General features: G+C 41.8%; 1 protein-coding gene across 1 annotated transcript in view; it reads right to left on the minus strand.

Annotated features, from left to right (window-relative positions):
- Window positions 1-18730, minus strand: part of LOC115094371 (non-structural maintenance of chromosomes element 3 homolog) — a 100790-nt gene that overhangs the window by 69502 nt on the left and 12558 nt on the right. Inside the window, exon 2 of the mRNA XM_029607360.1 lies at window positions 11713-11811. Within this exon, the coding sequence (XP_029463220.1) occupies window positions 11713-11811 (99 nt within the window). The remainder of the gene's footprint in view (window positions 1-11712; window positions 11812-18730) is intronic.

Here is an 18730-nt window from a genome sequence, read left to right on the forward strand (position 1 = left end):
TCATTTGTAGGATCGTTATCGCTCAATACAGAATAAGAGGCGAACAGTTCTGAAGTGATTGAACTAGTTAAGTGTTCTTTTGGAGAATTATCCGCCCCATTTTTGCAACATCCCCTGACTGTTTGTCTAAGCAGTAATGGGATGCGAAGGTGTGAAGTGAAGACCATGTGGCTGCTTTGCAGATATCCAAGAGAGACACATCATGGAAGAGAGCAACAGTGCATGAATTTGGTGTGCTTTGGGATTCCAAACGCTTTTGATAGCAGAAACGATTACAGTTGGTAAGCCAGGATGATAATGTTCTCTTTGAAACTGGAAGACCTGGTGCATTTGTATTAAATGAGAGGAAGAATTGCAAAGGTCTGGTAGTAGAGTGAGTGCGTTTATAAAATGCAAGAGCACGTTAACAGTCCAAGGAATGAAGACGCCGCTCGCTGTCATTTGCGTGCGGTTAAGGATGAAAAGTTGGCAGGGTTAGAGTTTGGTTTAAGTGAAATGTGGAAACCACCTTAGGAAGAAAGTTAGGGTGCGTACGTAGTGCAACTTTATCATGGTAGAATTCCAGGTAAGGTGAGTAGTGAACCAGTGCCTGAAGTTTGCTGATTCTTCATGCAGAAGTGAGGGCGACTAAGAATAGTACCTAGGATGGCAAGTGTTCATTGGTTTAAAGGGTGGTAGCATAAGTTGTTCCAAAACTGGGTTAATGTCCCAAGGTACTGGTGGTTTTTGGATTGGAGGTCGTAGTTGCAGAATGCCCTTCATAAATCGGGAAACCAGAGCATGACATGCTATAGATTCTCCATTGAGAGGAGTGTGATACGCTGATATCGCGCTGAGATGAACACGTAAGGAAGCGGTGGCTAAACTTTGTGTATAAAAACAATATAAAAACAATATAAAAATAATATAACAATATCCTTACATCAGAAACGTACCATCTCTTTAGCAGGACCCGTCCAATGGAACATGCTCCCGCCAGACATCCGCCTTGAGATCTGCTTCGCTTCCTTCAAAAAGAAAATTAAAACCTGGCTCTTTAGCCAAGCTTTTCCAGAACTTTGATTATTTTTTACCTCCAGCTATCAAGATTTTCTCACCATCGCAATCCCTTCTGCAGATCACATTTATCTTAGACAATTACGCCTTATTTTATGATTTGGTTTCTCAAAGAGACTATACAATTTTCTCAATGTTATTTTTCGAACCTGTTTTCCATGTTTTCCAAGTTCTATAACCTTGTTATATGTACCGCCTCTTGGCGTAATTTTTATGTTTCAATGTAAACCGATGTGATCTGTATTTTAATACAGGAACACCGGTATATAAAAATCTAAAAATAAATAAAATAAATATAAAGGAGGTGGAGGTAAGTCAGAAGACTTTCAGATAGACATATGAGTGGGTCTATGTCCATACAAGAACACCATGTGGCATAACGCTTCCACTTATGTTGACAGCTTAGTCGAGTTGATGGCTTCCTTGACGCCACCAAAATATCTTCCAGTTGTGAAGATATGTTTAGGTTTTGGAACGTGAGCCTTTCAATCTCAATGTAATGAGAGTCAAGGATGCGGGAAATGGATGAAGAAGTGAACCCTCTTGTTGGGTGAGAAGGGTGGGGTCGTTCCCTAGAGGAATTGGTTTGCAGATTGATAGTTGGAGTAGGTAAGTGTACCATGGTTGATGCGCCCATGAGGATTAGGTTCGCTTTGTCCTCGATGCACATCTATATTGTGAGAGATGTCAGGGGAATTGGAGGAAATGCGTAAAGTTGATCCTGAGACCAATCCAGTAGGAATGCGTCCTGTAGCAACTGGTGAGCACTGGGATAGACTGAGCAAAAAAAGGGGAACCTTTCTGTTGCAAAAAGATCTATGTGGGGAAGGTCCCAAATTGAAAAAATCCGGTCGGCCACGCGTTGGATCTAGTTCCCATTCGTGTGGGTGAAAAATCCTGCTCAACTTGTCCGCTTTGGAATTGTTGATTCCCGGAAGGTATGTTGCTTGTAGGGAAATTCCCTTGCTGTGGGACCAGTCCAGAATCTCTACCGTTTCTTTGCAGAGGTTCCATGAACCGGACCCTCCTTGCTTGTTTATGTAAAACATTGCCACTTGGTTGCCGGTATGGATCATGACGACGTGTTGTCGTAGCTTGCGCTCGAAAGCTCAAAGAGCATATTTGATGGCTCGTAGTTCCAAGAGATTGATGTGATAAGTGTGTTCTTGGAACGACCACAACCCTTGAGTTTGTAGGTTGGCAAGATAGGCTCCCCATCCTGTGGGGGAGGCATCTGTGGTAAGAATCAATTGATGTTGAGAAGGCCTCAGTGGTGAGCCTTCTGTCAATGCTGGTGGGCATATCCACCATTGAAGGTCTGTTTTCATACTGTTCTTTAATCTTATTTGGATGGACAAAAGACTTTGGAACTGAGACCATTGGTTTTCTAGACCCCATTGAAGGCGACGGATGTGGAGTCTTGTGTTCGGGACCACATATATACATGCTGCCATATGACCCAGAGCAGTCTAGATTTGGCAGGCTGAGGTAGTCGCAAGATTTATTAGGCATTGGGCTAGAGAAGTAAGAGCTATTGCTCGGAGTTGTGGCAAGAAAGCTTTGTCTTGAATGGTGTTTATGGATGCTCCAATGAAGTCTAAGGTCTGGGTAGATTGAAGATAAGATTTTTTGTAATTTATCAGGAGACTCAGATTGTCCAGGCAATTGATTGTTTGAAGTAAATTGTCTGAGGAGACAGGGATTTGGGGCTACTAGTAGCAAATTGTCCAGATAAGAAATACCTGAATCCCCCGACGACAGTGTGCCACCACTACCGCTAGGCATTTCGTGAATACTCTGGGAGCAGATGAGAGACTGAAGGGAAGGACTTTGTATTGAAAGTGTCTCTTTCCCGTCTGAAAACAGAGGTAACTCCAAGATTTGGGGTGCATTGGAATGTGAGCATATGCATTTTTTAAATCTATGGAGCACATCCAATCCATGGGTTGTAGGAAGAGAAGAATTGATTTGAGAGAAGTCATTTTGAATTTCTCTTTTCGAATGTGTTTCTTGAGAAAGAGTAGGTCCAGAATTGGTCGCAGACCTCTGGACTTCTTGGGAATGAGGAAGTATTGTGAATAAAATCCCGTTAGATGTCGGGATGGAGGTACTTCCTGTATACAGTGTTGTTGAAGTAAGTGACTGAACTCTTGAAGGAGAGTCTCCCGATGAATACTCTGAGGTCTGGTGGTAATCAAATGCGGAAGACGAGGAGGGGATGTGAAATTGAGTGAATATCTGTCTCGTATTATATTCAGGACCCATGAATCCATTGTGATGGTGCTCCATTGTGCAAGGAAGTGGGACAGTCGTCGTCCTACTGTTTGGGTGGGCAGTGGTGGCGGAATCATTTCTAAAAACTCGGTTGGTTTTTAGGGGGTTGAGGGTCTGTAGTCTGGCGTGGTTGATGAGGAGCGTGTGGGTGCTGGTAGGGAGCTGGTTAGGCTGTTGGCGGTTTGATTGATACTGTTGGGGCCTATAGGTAGTATAAGGCCGATATTGACATCTTTGGTAAGATTTCTTTGTATGAACCAAAATGACATTTAGAAGACAATGTATCATGCTGAGTTAACGAAAGTACCGCCACTTTTTGCTCTTTTAATTTCGCCACAGTTTCTGTGAGTTTATCACCGAATAAGTTATCCGGGCGACAAGGAAGATTGGTTAGCTTATCGTGAACGTCTTTCTCTTATGGTACTTGCATGTAACCATGCCAGTCGCCTGGCTGCTATGGCATTAGCTGTTTTAGCAGAGGTTTCAAACCCCTCATAAATGGAATGTACAAGATGCCTGAGCCCTTCATCCATATCATGAAATTCAAATGGAGGTGTGTTGTCTGCAGAACTTTGTTGCAGCAAAGGTTTTAAGGCCTGAAGGCATTCAAAAGATACTGAGCTACATAAAATTGGTGGTTCTGTATCTTGGCATTAAGGATTCCTGATTGGAAAGCTTTCCGTGCAAAGTCATCTAGACTTTTGTCTTTGCCCGGTGGATTATTTGAGTGTAATCGTAACTTGCGTGCCTTTTGTATAACTGATTCAACCACGACGGACACGTGCGGTAACTGCACGTTGGTGTAAAATGGAAAATCTCGCATTCTGTACTTCAAATCCATCTTCCTTGAGGTTGGAGTCGTGGAATATGGAGAATCCCAAGTTTTTTCTAAAAGTGATTCTAGCACTGGATGAGAAGGAAGTGCTGTAGGTTCAGCCGGAGTATCAAATATTTTCAGGACACCAAACATCTCTTGTTTGGGAGTGGGAACAAAAAAAAGAAACCTGCCCCTAATCGTTGACCCACTTTCTCCAAGAATTGGGAGTACGTGAGATCCTCCAGTAGTGATACTGGTTCTGGAGGCAACTCCTGTGGGTCAGACGGGTAGCTTGTTAACGACCCTGGTGACTAAGATGGAGTAGGAGAATCTATTTGCAGAGGTGATGGTTTGCTAAGTTGTGTCTTTGGTGCTGGCCCCGGTGTAGGTGATGAAGGCATCTCTTCTGGTTGATCAGGGTTGATTTTGTTGCTGTACTGATGTTAAAAATTGTGCCAAGATAGTAGTAATCTGTGTCAGTGTATTAGTAGCTGAAACTGATATGGATGTTCTGGGATCCAGTCTTTGGCTCTATGGTAATAAGGCTGCCTTGAGAATGTCCTTATTCGGTCCTTTAGGGCGTCCGACATCTTCCCGTGGATAGGGAAGTTTGGGATGTAATGGATCCTGAAACAGGGATAGAGTATGGTGTTGAGATGATTGTGAAGAGGCATCTGATAATCGTGGTGGAGATAAGGAATCCTCCGAATCTACCACTAAGAGTGGGGATGGGCTCCTAGGTCTTTTATGATCCGTTGGATGTTTTTTGTATTGCTTTTGAGAATTCATCGGTAACTCAAGTGTGCTCCTCTGATGCATCGATGTTTTCCTGAGGCGTCGGGGCGCCGATGAGTCGGTTTGTCTTTAGTGCGTCGGTGCTCCGGAGAAGCTTCAATATCATGAACTCTCGACGCATCTGACGCAGGCTGTGTCCGCGTGTCCCCAGCGCTCTGCATCGATGGTATCTTATTTTTCTTTTTCTGCTTGTGACCCGGAGGGTCTGCAGAGGTGGCCCTTCGATGGGCATGGGCCTTAGGGGTCAACTTCGGTCCCGGAGCAGACTTGGCTGAAGCGTCAGAGGGGGCATATGAGCCCGCTGCCTCCTCTCTGAGCTGGGTGATCCGCGCTGCTCTCTGGCACTGCACCCGTGGGGACATCCCGTCCACAATCTCTACAATTCGCCTGGTCGTGTTTTGGCCCAAGGCAAAGGTAGCAGAATTGATGTCTGTCTGTTACAGACATTTTGCCACAGTAACAAAATTTAAAGCCTAGACAAGGCATGATGAATTTAGAAAAGTTCTGAGTTTCAGCACAGGATTCTTAAGAAATAATGTCAAGTTTTTTCCTCACAAGAGTGTAGAGCTCCGCATTTGGTCAGTTGCGCGGAAAAAACGGACTGAGGAGCCTCGAGCAGACACAGGCAGGAGGGAACATCTCACTTAAAGAGTTTGGGTGATCTTAGAGAGCTCAGCCACCTAGTGGCACAAAGGACATACCCAGACAGCATGGCTAATTCAGCTGCTTATCTATGGAAAACCACACAAACAAGTAGGAAAACAACATGAGTGTTACACAAAAACCAAAAAGGTAACATGAATAATTATATAAAAGTAGATATTCAAAAATAAAGTATGATAAATGTTAATATCAATAAAAACAAAAAATTTAAAATTTAAATTAACACAGTGATGAATCAAATACACCCAACATGGCCATGTTTCGATAAAGTGTCTGTATCAGGAATGATTACATAAAATGATTGTCCTTTGTTCATATCAAGAAACCATAAATATCTATCAAACTAGTAAAATTATAATAAAACAATACTAAAAACTTAAAACAAACCAATAATTAAAAACATTTTAAAATATAAAATGGTAAAACATAACTGAAGTGAATAAAGAAAAGATAATGCATGAACATAAAATACCATGAAAACAAAATTTAAACACAAAACATATAAGTAAAGCATACCTCCTAGCCAAGAGAAGAGGCTGACTACTGGACCATAAATGAGAAGTTAAATCACAAAGCTAAAAACTAAAGTACAATAAGAATCAAATAAAATATTTTGAGTATAAAAAATTAAGATTAAAAACAAAACATCTCTCTGTGGAAAAACACTAAAGCCCCCCACCCCAAAGATAATAAAAAGATAAAAATCAAAAAGGAAACCAAGAACACAGATGAGGAGGAAGGGGAAAGCTGGGATAGGTAAAGAGGGAAGGTGAGAGGAGAAAGGAAAAAGGGGTAAAGAGGGAAAAAAGAGGGAGGGGGAGGAAGATGTTCCTTTTTTTCTCCCTCCCTCGTCCCATAATCTGCTCTTCCATGTCTTTTGGTTCCTTTTCCCCACCCCCTCCTTGTTTCCTTTCTCCTCTTCCCTTCTCACCTTACTTCCCCCTTTCCTTATGCCCCCTACTTCTCCATCTGTGTATTGATTTGCTTATATTTTTATTAATTACATTTTAATATTTATTCTTATTTATTTATTTTATTTGCAATTTTTGTATATCGACATTCGTTAGGTAAACATTACATCAATTTCCATGTAACTGAAAGTGGCCAACTGGGCTTTACAATGAAACTGATAGGTGAACCGGGTAGAGGGGAAGAGGGGGGAAAACAAGGGAAATACTGTACAAATTGAAAAGCGAAATAAAATGGCTTGGTACACGCAATGAAAACATTATATACAGGTGAATTATTTACAAAAATAATTAGGGAAGGGAGTTAGGAAGTGGGGAGAGAGGTAGAATGCTTGGGAGGCGAGGAGGGGGGGGGATCGGTGGTGTGCTTGTCAGCTTGTGCTTCTTACTGTGTTCTCAAGGAAGACTATTTATTTTTCTACCTCTGGTATCTTCTGTGGGGGCTTTGGTGTTTTTCAGCAGAGATAGTATGCTATTTTGTTTTCATTTATTAAATTAATTTTATACTCAATATTTTTTTTATACATTTTATTGTATTTTACTTTTTAGGTTTGTGATTTAACCTCATTTATAGTCCAGTAGACTGATACTTCTTAATCAGAGCCACTATCCACTTCACTTTCTCACTGAAGAAGTTCTCCCCTGTGCAGGCAACATTCATCAGATGGCCACAGTTAGCAACTATGCGAGCGTTCAAGCTCGTATGGAAGTGGCCAATGTCCTAGCCATGGTATCAAAAGCTTCATATACAGCAAATCAGATACTTCTACAGCTTGATGAAGTCCGCTTGACCTAGGTGACGATTCCATTAAAGGCTTCAGCTTTTGCATGCAATTGTGTAAATACTGCACCACATGCATCTGATGAGCCATGATCCAAGCACTAAGCATGTATCCCTGGCAGACCTTTTTTCCAAGTGGATCCAACTTTTTGATTCTTTCAAGGAGACATGTTAGACTATTCCTGAGTGCACTTTGCAGGCTTCAATGCTGACTACCACCAGAGTGGTGTGGTGGCTGAACTACCTCAAGATCCAACACTTTAGGTCAAGCTTTTGGACCACTGCCTCATTTGCAGTTCCTTGATCAGCATATTCACTGGAATAGATGCAGGTATCAACTGGAGATTGAAGAAACTGAAGAAGCCTGAAGACATATGCTCTCAGGTTTCCCACTGATGTAGTGTGTCTGTCAGCTTATCAAAAGACATGAGAAGCAGAGATTTTCTTGAGGAGATGGATGCTGAGGCATGTCTGGTACAGGGAAAATAATTTCATGAGTACAAGAAAAGATGGTTAAAATTATCTGCAAATAGCTCTCACATCTACGGCCACCCTAAATCGCATATGTTGACATTATTTTTCACTTAGCTAATCTTTATATAGGATACTATCCTCTCTTGTGAAGTCCATTTGTTATCGCGAAATTGTAGCCATCTGCCCAACACTGTCAGTGTTTCAACAATCTTGTAACGGTTACATCTTATCTGTGTACATATAAATCTAGAAACTTACATTTATGATGACTTGTTCACTGGTATAACACCGTGCTTCTAACGGACAGCGTACATAAAGCACTGTGTTCTATTTAAATGTTAAAAGGACCAATGACCAGTCTTCATTTCAGAGCAAGGCTGCCAGCAAATTCCTTACCAACCCGACCTGGCTCCCTCATTACGTCCCCAATTCTCTTCTCCTTCTAGGAAAGGCAAGTCCCAGGTACATGACGCAGTTCTCTTTCTTGTCCCTCCATCATTGCCAAACGGATCCAGCCCCCTAAACAGTTCTCTATCACGTCTTCACTTTTCTTCTTCTTCATGAAACAGATCCCAGATGTATAGCTAAGTTCTCTTTTCCATCCCTCTATTAGATCAATCTAGCTCCATTTTAAAAAATGAAGTTCTCTTTCCTTTTATTCCACCGCCAAATCGCACCTTTTTGCTCAAGCGCCTTACTCTATGTGCCTGCCGATACACGGTCCAGGAGAATGATTCAATTTACAGTCTTGTCCCTCCATCGTTACCAAACGGACCTAACTCCCTAAGTAGTCCTCTATCACGTCCCTACTTCTCTTCTCCTCCTGCGTGAGGCAGGTCCCCGACACATGACTCAGTTTTCTCTCTCGTCCCTCCATCATTGACTCAATTTGCCCGGCTTCATTTTAGAATGAGGTTATTGTACAATTATTTATCTCTTTTCTTTCCATGTAATTCAAAAACTATATTTAGCGTTATCACCGATCTTAACTTGTATTCCCCTTCCGATGTTCTCTATTTAATTTTTCAACTATTTATTTCATCGGCTTTTATATCATAGTGCCACCTTATAATAAAGAGCGTTATCACTGTGTTTTAAAAAAAAAAAACAAACAAACAAACCCATTGTTACTAAATTGCTAAACATTATTTGAGTCTGGTAATCTTAAATTGTTATTTATTTAAATACCAACCCTCGCTACTGATATTACTTCAATTTGAATGGGACCTCCGCATGATGCTATATTCATGCTCCTATTCCAAGTTATCTGGTTTGTAAATGAACCACATGTTTATTTGAATAGAACCTAACAGAATGCAGACCCATTCTATTTCTTTACTAAGTCCATTTGGAGCTACTATGTTCCATGAAAAAATGAACCGCTGTTCAATCTGAATTAATTTTAGATCGTGGTCTCCCCCTTGTGGTGAACGGGGGATGCAGCATAATACCGCATCCCCCATAATGCCCACCAATCAGCATGGAGCTCCACATGTCATTCATGAAAACCTCCACCCACCACCCCAATTCATGTTATTTAATACGAAACAGAACCAAGTCTGTAAATTCACTCCATTAAATAAGGGATAGCCAGTTGATTTAATCATTTAACCCGTATGGAACTGAAGTTTTCAACATATAAATCCAAAAGGCTTCCCGATGGTCTAATTGGGCTGCCAAATTCCCTCCACACATTGATGATGAATTTGTTCTACTATTGTCCATTTTAATTGAGAAAAATTTGGTTTGCGTCAATCAAATGTTGGACCATTGGAGTAGTGGTGTGATTTACCATATTTTTCACTCCATAACTCGCACCTGACCATAAGACGCACCTAGGGTTCAGAGGGAGAAGATTTTAAAAAAAGGGGTGTTAAACCAGCTCTGTTCCTGGGCATCTGTGCATCTTATGGAGCGTCTGTTTCCGGCATTAAAATTAGGGGTGTGCATACAATTTTTTTTCGTCCCCATTTCGTTTTCGGGTCTGGGGAGGGCCATTTCGGTCCACTCCCCAGACCAGAAAACTTTTATCGTGCTATTTCGTGAAACACCCCCACCCCTTCAATTTAACTACAACCCCCCACCTTCATGACCCCCCCCCCCCCCCAAGACTTGCCAAAAGTCCCTGGTGGTCCAGCCCCCCGCTGGACCACCAGGGACTTTTGGGGAGTGCCCGAGATGGGGAGTGATTTCCCCATCTCGGGCATTTGGCTGCCAGTAATCAAAATGGCGCCGGTGGCCCTTTGCCCTTACTATGTGACAAGGGCTACCGGTGCCATTGGTCGGCCCCTGTCACATGGTAGGAGCAATGGATGGGCCCACTGCATACACAACATTTGAGGACAGTTAGTTGCTGTTTTTCTTTTGATCTTGTATGACTTTCCTGAAGGCTGCCACTCTCTGCCCATGAACGTCTGCTCACACCTCTCACACTGGCCACACATGGAATGACCTGGCTCCCCCACAGCCTTACCACTGCTAGATAGATGTGCATATACCACTATCACGGATGTTTTTTCCCCTAGAGGTTGCAATAAGCGGTGGTTCCAAAAAGATACCATGCAAAGACAGCACATGCCAATGTCTTCTGACAGCAGCTGCTATTGCTGAAACACCCGTGGTTTGTTGTAAAACACACATAATGCGTGTTTGATCCTTCACAGGTTTAATTTGGAATAACTGTTGTCTGTCACCTTATTTTGCCCGCTTATATGCTCGCTGAATTGCCTTAAAAGGGTACCCCCTGCTCTGGAAGTGCTTTTTAAGGATTTCAGCGAGCATATAAATGGGACCCCCTTTTCCCAACACTGAAACCACAAAGCTGCACTACAGCCATGGATGCTTGCCAATTCAGTCCCTCTCTCCCTCACACTGCGGTTCTCCACCCATTCAGCTTCTCCAGGGGACTTAAAGCAGCCAGGGAACTTAAGGGAAGGAGGAATCAGGGCCAACCTGAGTAAGCCAGACCACTGGCTATCAGAATCTCCTTACTCACTCTGGGTGCAGTCACTCCAAGGGCCACTGACCCCCTACTTGCCCCTAATCTACCATGGGGATGGCCCCAGCCAGAGCCTTACACCCCTAGGAGCAATTTCTGTCTTCTTCAGTCCAACTGCAGGCTTTGCATCTCTATCATTTGATAGAGACAGAATACTGAGCGACTGCATGTGGCACACTGTCTAATGTACTATGGCAATAGTAAAGGCTTTTTTCTCTGTCTCCATCTACTGGTAGGGAGAAAAACCCATGCATCTGGAATGATCTGGGGGACAATAAGGGGAAGATGACTCCCTCCTCTACTTCCTCATCAAGATTCTGTCAATGCCTTGCTCTGCAAAGCAAAGCAGCTTCACTGCTCTACTTTATCTTGAGGTTTTGGGCTTTTGCCTGACAGCAATTTCCACAGGGCCTCTATTTTCTAGGCACTGTACTGTTGTATCCTCAGGGACATCCTTAACAGTTGGATGTATCATGATGTTGGCCCAGGCTGCAATAGCAAATAATATGTATCTGTAATGGACTTCTATCACCCACAAATGTAGACCTTAAAACAACTGACCTCAGTCTTCTTGGCCATTTCCATACTATTTTTTTTGGTAGCAGTGAAAAGGTCTGTTGAGGGACTGCCAAGGCAGTGGCAAAAACAAGATATGCAATAAAGCAGAATTAGGTCAAGAACAACCCAAACAAATCTTAAAGAGAGACTGGGAACACGTCAATGCTGTAGCTTGGACAAAGAACTGAGGGGCTCATGAGACAATGCACAGGAACCTTTGCTGAGCTCAGAGTGCTGCGTCTGTGTTTGCTCCATTGGATAACTTCACCCACATGTAATGGCTGATTCATGCCAGCCTAAGAATCTCTATATGGACCCTATCACTCACCTTCTGATCCACCTGCTCTGGGGAGCGCTTCTCTAGGTTTCGCTGCACCTGAGTAGGTGTCTGTGTTTGCGTGAAGGAACATTCCTCTGCATCCTCCACCTGAGAAGGAAAAAGGAGATGTTAATATAAGGGATTCGTTATTCTGCGTCATGTCAGGAATTTCTTCTAATCAGCTAACTGTTTTGATTTGTCCACATGTAATTTAAATTTACATACCGTACTTTGATCATTCCCTCAATTGTTTTATTTTTAAGATTAGTGATCATGTTTTGCTCATCATATAATCCATAAAGTTTGAGGATTTCCAGTCTCTGATTAGATATCTTTTTCCCACATATTTATCATATCCTTTATCCATGTGCTTCTTTGATAACTGTTTTTGCAATTTTAAAGATGAGTCTATAAACCTTAGCTACTATAAATTGTAGATTCTTAATGAAGTAATACAACTGAAGAATTATTTAAAGATGATTCTGTACATTAGCTTTCAAGATCATCCAGGTCTCTCTTTCAGATGTGATGTTTAATATATCTTTGGATAATTCTTCAGTTGTCCTACATAGAGTCAAGTTTGCATATCTTTTTCTAATGCTATCTGGCACTATAATATGTTGATAAAACAATGATCTGAGAATCTCATCTCACTTTTTATGTTTACAAGAATTTTCAGGTTGTGAGAAAATTTGTACCTGCTCTGAACTTTCTTGAAACTTATGAAATTATTTTGTAGTTTCCAGACTTGCATCATCCTTTACATTTCTGCCCTCTGCAATGTACCTGTTTGGAAATAAGTGCAAGTCTAGAAAGAACCAGAAACAAATCTTAGTTGTGGGACCCAGTAATAACTTAAGAGCCAAATGGCATTTAGAGCAGGTCTTTGGAACCCTATTTTAAAAGAGCCTTATCCAGTAACAAAGGATTTGCAAGGTACTGATAAAAGGAGTAAAATAGCCTAGTGGTTAGAACAAGAGAAGACAGGATTGAAATCCCACTTCTCCAATTGACACTTCTTGTGATCTTCAGCAAGTCACTTTACGTGTGCCCTATCTCCATTATTTAAGGTGGGAACGATGACACATATTTGGTGGTCTTGTTCTATTACCATTCCTTATTGGAAAAAATTACAGAAGCTGTTTCTGGATATTATTAAGATCAATATGGACTGGGATCTGGTATACAACTCCTGCCCTGAAATTATTGTTTTGACTATCTGTATCTGAAAGAATTAAAGTATTGACTCTTCTACTTAAATCTTTGAAAAAACTGAGATTATCCGGTAATGGAATTGCTCAGCCCTTGTATTTCAACTCAATCTCTTTGACTGTTGTAATACTCAGAAAACAGGAATAGGGCATTCTCCAGTATTGTGGAATGCCCTTGTCCCTGAACTGATGCTACAGGAAGATTATAAATTATTCAGAAAGAAGCTTAAGTCAAATATATTTAGACACCCTCGGACCTATCGACATCTTTGTCCCTGATCCTTAGGACTCCATCGGCAAACCCGGCTGTCTCCAGAGATCAGAATGCACTGTCAGAGGGGGTGTATGCTGAAGATGCTGATGCCGTGCAGGGCTGGGACACCCTGAAAGAAGAAGCTGGAAATGGCCCTGATTTGGGTAGTGTTGTCTTACCGAAGGAGGGAGGTTTTCAGAGTCAGGCTGAATATGCTCTTATCCCAGCTTCAAGCCCATTGAGTAATTTCTCAGTGCCTTTCTTGGTAAGAGCTAAACTAATTACTTTTGATTCTATCTAGGAAGCTATAGTGAACTTGGGAACTTCAATGACTTTGCAATTTAATCCTGTAGTTGATAGATTAAACAACATTGAAAATAGAGTTACATTGTTGGAAAATTCAAAAGGGTCACTTTCAAAAGAAATGGGGAAAATGAAATAGGATATGCTAAGTCTGAAGCCTACCCAGTATTTGCTGATAAAAGAGAATCAACTGTTTCAGAATAAACTTGAGAATTTGGAAAATGTAAGGCGTGGAAAGAATCTTTGCTTTATAAAACTTTCCTAAGCTTCCACATATTACAGAAAAGGATATATTTAGGAAAGATTTTTTGGAAATTCTCAGGTTACTGAAATGGCAGTACCTCCATTATCAAAATCATATTATTTACCTCCATTTAAGAAAAGAGAGAACCAAGAAGGTGCTCAGGGTATGGATTCCTTAACACCTAATCTGGATGTATCTCAGTTGCTGGAAACGTCAGATAGTGCTTGGTACAAGTGGCCACAATGGTGGTTACTTTTGCATTTGAACTTGATCGAGATTGGGTCTTGAGAATTTTTTAGGCACTGCACTGAAGCTTTTTTCCACCTAAATATTAGGATCTACCCAGACATTTCCAAGCAAATGCAGAAGAGGAGACAACTATTTCTTCTAAATGAGACCCAGCGTTTTGAAGATTGGGGCTTCTTTTGTTTTAAAATTTCCATGTAAATGCAATGTAAAATATAAGGGTCTCTCAAATGTATTCTTTACTCCTCCTCAATTAACTCTTTTCCTTAGTGATAAACCGGTCTTGCAGTCTGTGGGTAATGATTTAGTTCAGTCTGCTCTTCCTCCAGAAAGCTGAGTGCCCTATATATATATTTTTATACCACTGTATCTATATTGCTCTTTTTACCTACAGTTTCCCTTTTAGGGTTTTTCCTTATCATACTGTTATTGGATCCCTTATTGTGGACTTACGGAATTGAAGTAGTATATGGATTTTTCCTTTTATCTGTAATTTTCTGTTCTTCCTTTCCTAATTCAAGATTGTTTTCTTGAAAACGTATTGGAAAATGCATAAATAAAGAAAAAAAAAAATATATATATATATATTTAGACAGGATTATTCTCATCGCTGGGGTCAAACGTGCTGTCAGAAGGCCTGAATACAAAAAGGTATAATAAGGTGGCACTGCTCTGTCACTGGAAACTGTGTAAAGACAATCATGACTCAGAGAGAACGGTAAAAGGAAGGAAGAAATTGTGATTATCTGAGACATTCCTATTCCAAATGATAAACTCAAATGCAAGAAAACCAGAAGAAAAACACATGAACAGCACTGCTAATACAAGTGTCAGTACCAGACTTTTGGTAATACAGGTTTGCTGAGAAGACATGGATGTGGCTAACTCCAGGAGGGTCCTGCTTTGATTATCTGATAATGCGACAGCTTGATGGATTAATCTTTTTCCCCCCCTTTACCTGAATGTAAATTTGAGTTACAACATATGGACAGATTTATAATCAAAAATCAACAATCAAAAATCAAAGTATGAAAACTTCCCAGGGACTCAGGAGAAGGTCAGGCAATCTGAAAGCAAAATGGCATGAGAACATGCAAATACTGATGAAAGGCCTGAAGCAGAGAAAATCATTGCTGTAATGGATGAAATGATTCTTTAACGTTTCAAAAAGTGATTCAGCAGCACCCGAAGAAAGATTTAATAAGCTACAATCTGTACTGGATGAAATTAAAGAGGGCTCTGAAAAACAAGCTCAGAAGCTCACTGATGCTGAACAAAGGTTTGCTGAGAAAGAAGAGAGAACAGGATGATTAACAGATAGCAGCTCTTCAGAAGGAAAATTCCATATTAACTGAGAGAATTGAAGATCAGGAAAATAGGGGTTAACAAAACAACTTTCAGGAAACTGGATTACCAGTTTTCAAAGCATGGTTGCTGGAGGTCTTAGGCCTGACTGCAGTCTGCTCCTATAAAATGTGAGGGTTTACAGTGTAGGTGTGCTATGAGAGAATGTCCTGTTCAATATCTTTGTGAGCGACATTGCAGACGGGATAGAAGGTAAGGTTTGTCTTTTTGCGGATGACACTAAGATCTGCAATAGAGTGGACACGCCGGAAGGAGTGGAGAGAATGAGACGGGATCTAAGGAAGCTGGAAGAGTGGTCAAAGATATGGCAGCTGAGATTCAATGCCAAGAAGTGCAAAGTCATGCATATGGGGTATGGAAATTCGAATGAACTGTATTCGATGGGGGGAGAAGGGTTGATGTGCATGGGGCAAGAGAGAGACCTTGGGGTGATAGTGTCTAATGATCTGAAGTCGGCGAAACAATGTGACAAGGCGATAGCTAAAGCCAGAAGAATGCTGGGCTGCATAGAGAGCAGAATATAGAGTAAGAAAAGGGAAGTGATTATTCCCTTGTACAGGTCCTTGGTGAGGCCTCACCTGGAGTACTGTGTTCAGTTCTGGAGACCGTATCTCCAAAGAAACAGAGACAAGATGGAGGCGGTCCAGAGAAGGGTGACCAAAAAGGTGGAAGGTCTTCATAGAATGACTTATGAGGAGAGATTGAAGAATCTAAATATGTACACCCTGGAGGAAAGGAGGAGCAGAGGTGATATGATACAGACTTTCAGATACTTGAAAGGTTTTAACGATCCAAAGACAACGACAAACCTTTTCCATTGGAAAAAAATCAGCAGAACCAGGGGTCACAATTTGAAGCTCCAGGGAGGAAGATTCAGAACTGTCAGGAAGTATTTCTTCACGGAGAGGGTGGTGGATGCCTGGAATGCCCTTCCGAAGGAAGAGGTGAAGACAGAACTGTGAAGGACTTCAAAGGGGCGTGGGATAAACACTGTGGATCCATAAAGTCTAGAGGACGAGAATGAAGAGTGGGTGGCTCGCGGGAATGACGGCTACTACCTGGAGAGAATACCCTTATTCAATAAACATACACACGGTTAATGCGACTCCAACATTGCCCTAAGCTTCAATGGCAAGAGGAAATGTGGAAAAAGATTTGCATTCACAAAAAGTGGGGAGTAGCTTGCTTGTTACGGCAGTTACTACCCCAAACCAAATAAGCCTGATACTACACTTTCAATGCATAACCAGCATAGCTCTCTGCTTCAATGGCAGGGGGAATGAAGAAAAGTGGATCTATATACAGACAAACACCAACAAGGACTGAATCACATAGTCTGGGTAAACAAGCATGGGTGTAGCTTGCTTATTGCGGCGGTTACTATCCCCAACTAATTAAGCTAGATATTTCACTTAGATGCAGCTCAACACTGCTCTTTGCATTAATGGTGGGGGTGGAAGGGAAATAGAACCAAAGGGTTACTAAGAGCCAAGAGTAACAGATAAGTATGAGAGAGAAAAAAAGTGCGAAGCTTGCTGGGCAGACTGGATGGGCCGTTTGGTCTTCTTCTGCTGTCATTTCTATGTTTCTATGTCAGGTGCCGAAGGCCTGTAGTGACCGGAATCCTCAACTGGTCAGACAAGGTGAAACTCAAATCTTATCACGCAAAAAGGTATGCTGGAATATGAGGGAGCAAAAATGTTGCTTAATGATGACCAAAGTGGCTGCACAATACAAGGAAATTTCCTCAATATGTGCTAAATTATACCAAAAAGTTATCTATTTTGCTTTGTTCCACTCGAGTTGTGGGTACATTATTAAGGGCGAGTCCAGTTCCTAACTACCATGGAACAAAATTTCAGGCAAAAGATGCATGAGAGTATAATGTGGATCTTATGTCATGGCAATGCACAGTTGACAGAGTACATTACTCTGTGAGACTAATGTGAACGGAGTTCATGCTGGCTTGAGTTGATACTAAATATGATTCCGATTCAAGACCTGCCACAATTTATAACTGAATTTTTAAGCTGAACTAGAGATTCGGAATGTCTTTCTACACCTCAAAGATTCAAGATAGCAACTGTCCTGTACCTTGAACAGCAATGCACTTGAATTGGGACTTTTATTTTGTAGAACTTATTTGGGCAAGGATGGATATGAACCTTAAAGTTGGTAACTTCCTTTCCTGTGAAGTCAACATTAGGCTGTAATGAACTACTGAGGCGAATGATATTCTGCTTAGTAGGCTCCTCTTTAAATCTGCTTGAAGGCTGAAGGGCGGAGGATAAAGCCTTGAGTTAATTTCATCAATATTCAGGCTGATACAGTACAGTGCGCTCCGACGGAGCGCACTGTTAGTCTGCTATTGGACGCGCGTTTTCCCTTACCCCTTATTCAGTAAGGGGAGGAAAACGCGCGTCCAACCCGCGGCACCTAATAGCGCCCTCAACATGCAAATGCATGTTGATGGCCCTATTAGGTATGCGCGCGGGATACAGAAAGTAAAAGGTGCAGCCAAGCAGCACATTTTACTTTCAGAAATTAGCGCCGACCCAAAGGTCGGCGCTAATTTCTTCCAGCACCGGGAAAGTGCACAGAAAAGCAGTAAAAACTGCTTTTCTGTGCACCCTCCGACTTAATATCATAGCGATATTAAGTCAGAGGTCCCAAAGAGTAAAAAAAGTTAAAAAAAAATAGATAAATAAAAATTTTGAATTCGGCCCCGCGGCTGTCGGGCCAAAAACCGGACGCTCAATTTTGCCGGCTTTCGGTTTCCGAGCCCGTGGCTGTCAGTGGGCTCGAGAACAGATGCCGGCAAAATTGAGCGTCAGCTGTCAAACCCGCTGACAGCCGCCGCTCCTGTCAAAAAAGAGGCGCTAGGGACGCGCTAGTGTCCCTAGCGCCTCCTTTTGCCCGGATCTACCGCCGGACCTAATTTAAATACTGCATTGCGCGCACCGGCGAGTGGCCGGGGCGTTCGCCCGCTCTCCCGCGGACTTTACTGTATCAGCCTGATTGTTTGCATGAGTCTAGCTCATCTCTCCCTACAAGATATGATTAACATGTTGCGCTCAAATTGTTATATTCTGCTCACAATATGATGCTGTGCTTAGAGAAGAAAGGTAATAGGTTATGCTTAATAATGTTTACTGTATACAAAATCTGGAATCCATGTTGTGCTATAATCTGATAGGGACTCTCCCAAGGGCACCTCTTCTAGCTGCTCGGGATTTGGTGGCAATTATGAAGAGTTCTAGAAGATGGTGGTCTCAGAGTTTGTGGTTTTTTTCTGTTGGGGGGGGGAGGTGGTTTGATTGAGTTTTAATGTGTATGTGGTGGGGGAGTATGTTATATGTTTGTGTGGGATTATAGGGGGATGTCAAAGAGTGATGGATCACATGA

This window comes from Rhinatrema bivittatum, chromosome 1 (assembly GCF_901001135.1).
Source record: "Rhinatrema bivittatum chromosome 1, aRhiBiv1.1, whole genome shotgun sequence".
Lineage (NCBI taxonomy): Eukaryota > Metazoa > Chordata > Amphibia > Gymnophiona > Rhinatrematidae > Rhinatrema > Rhinatrema bivittatum.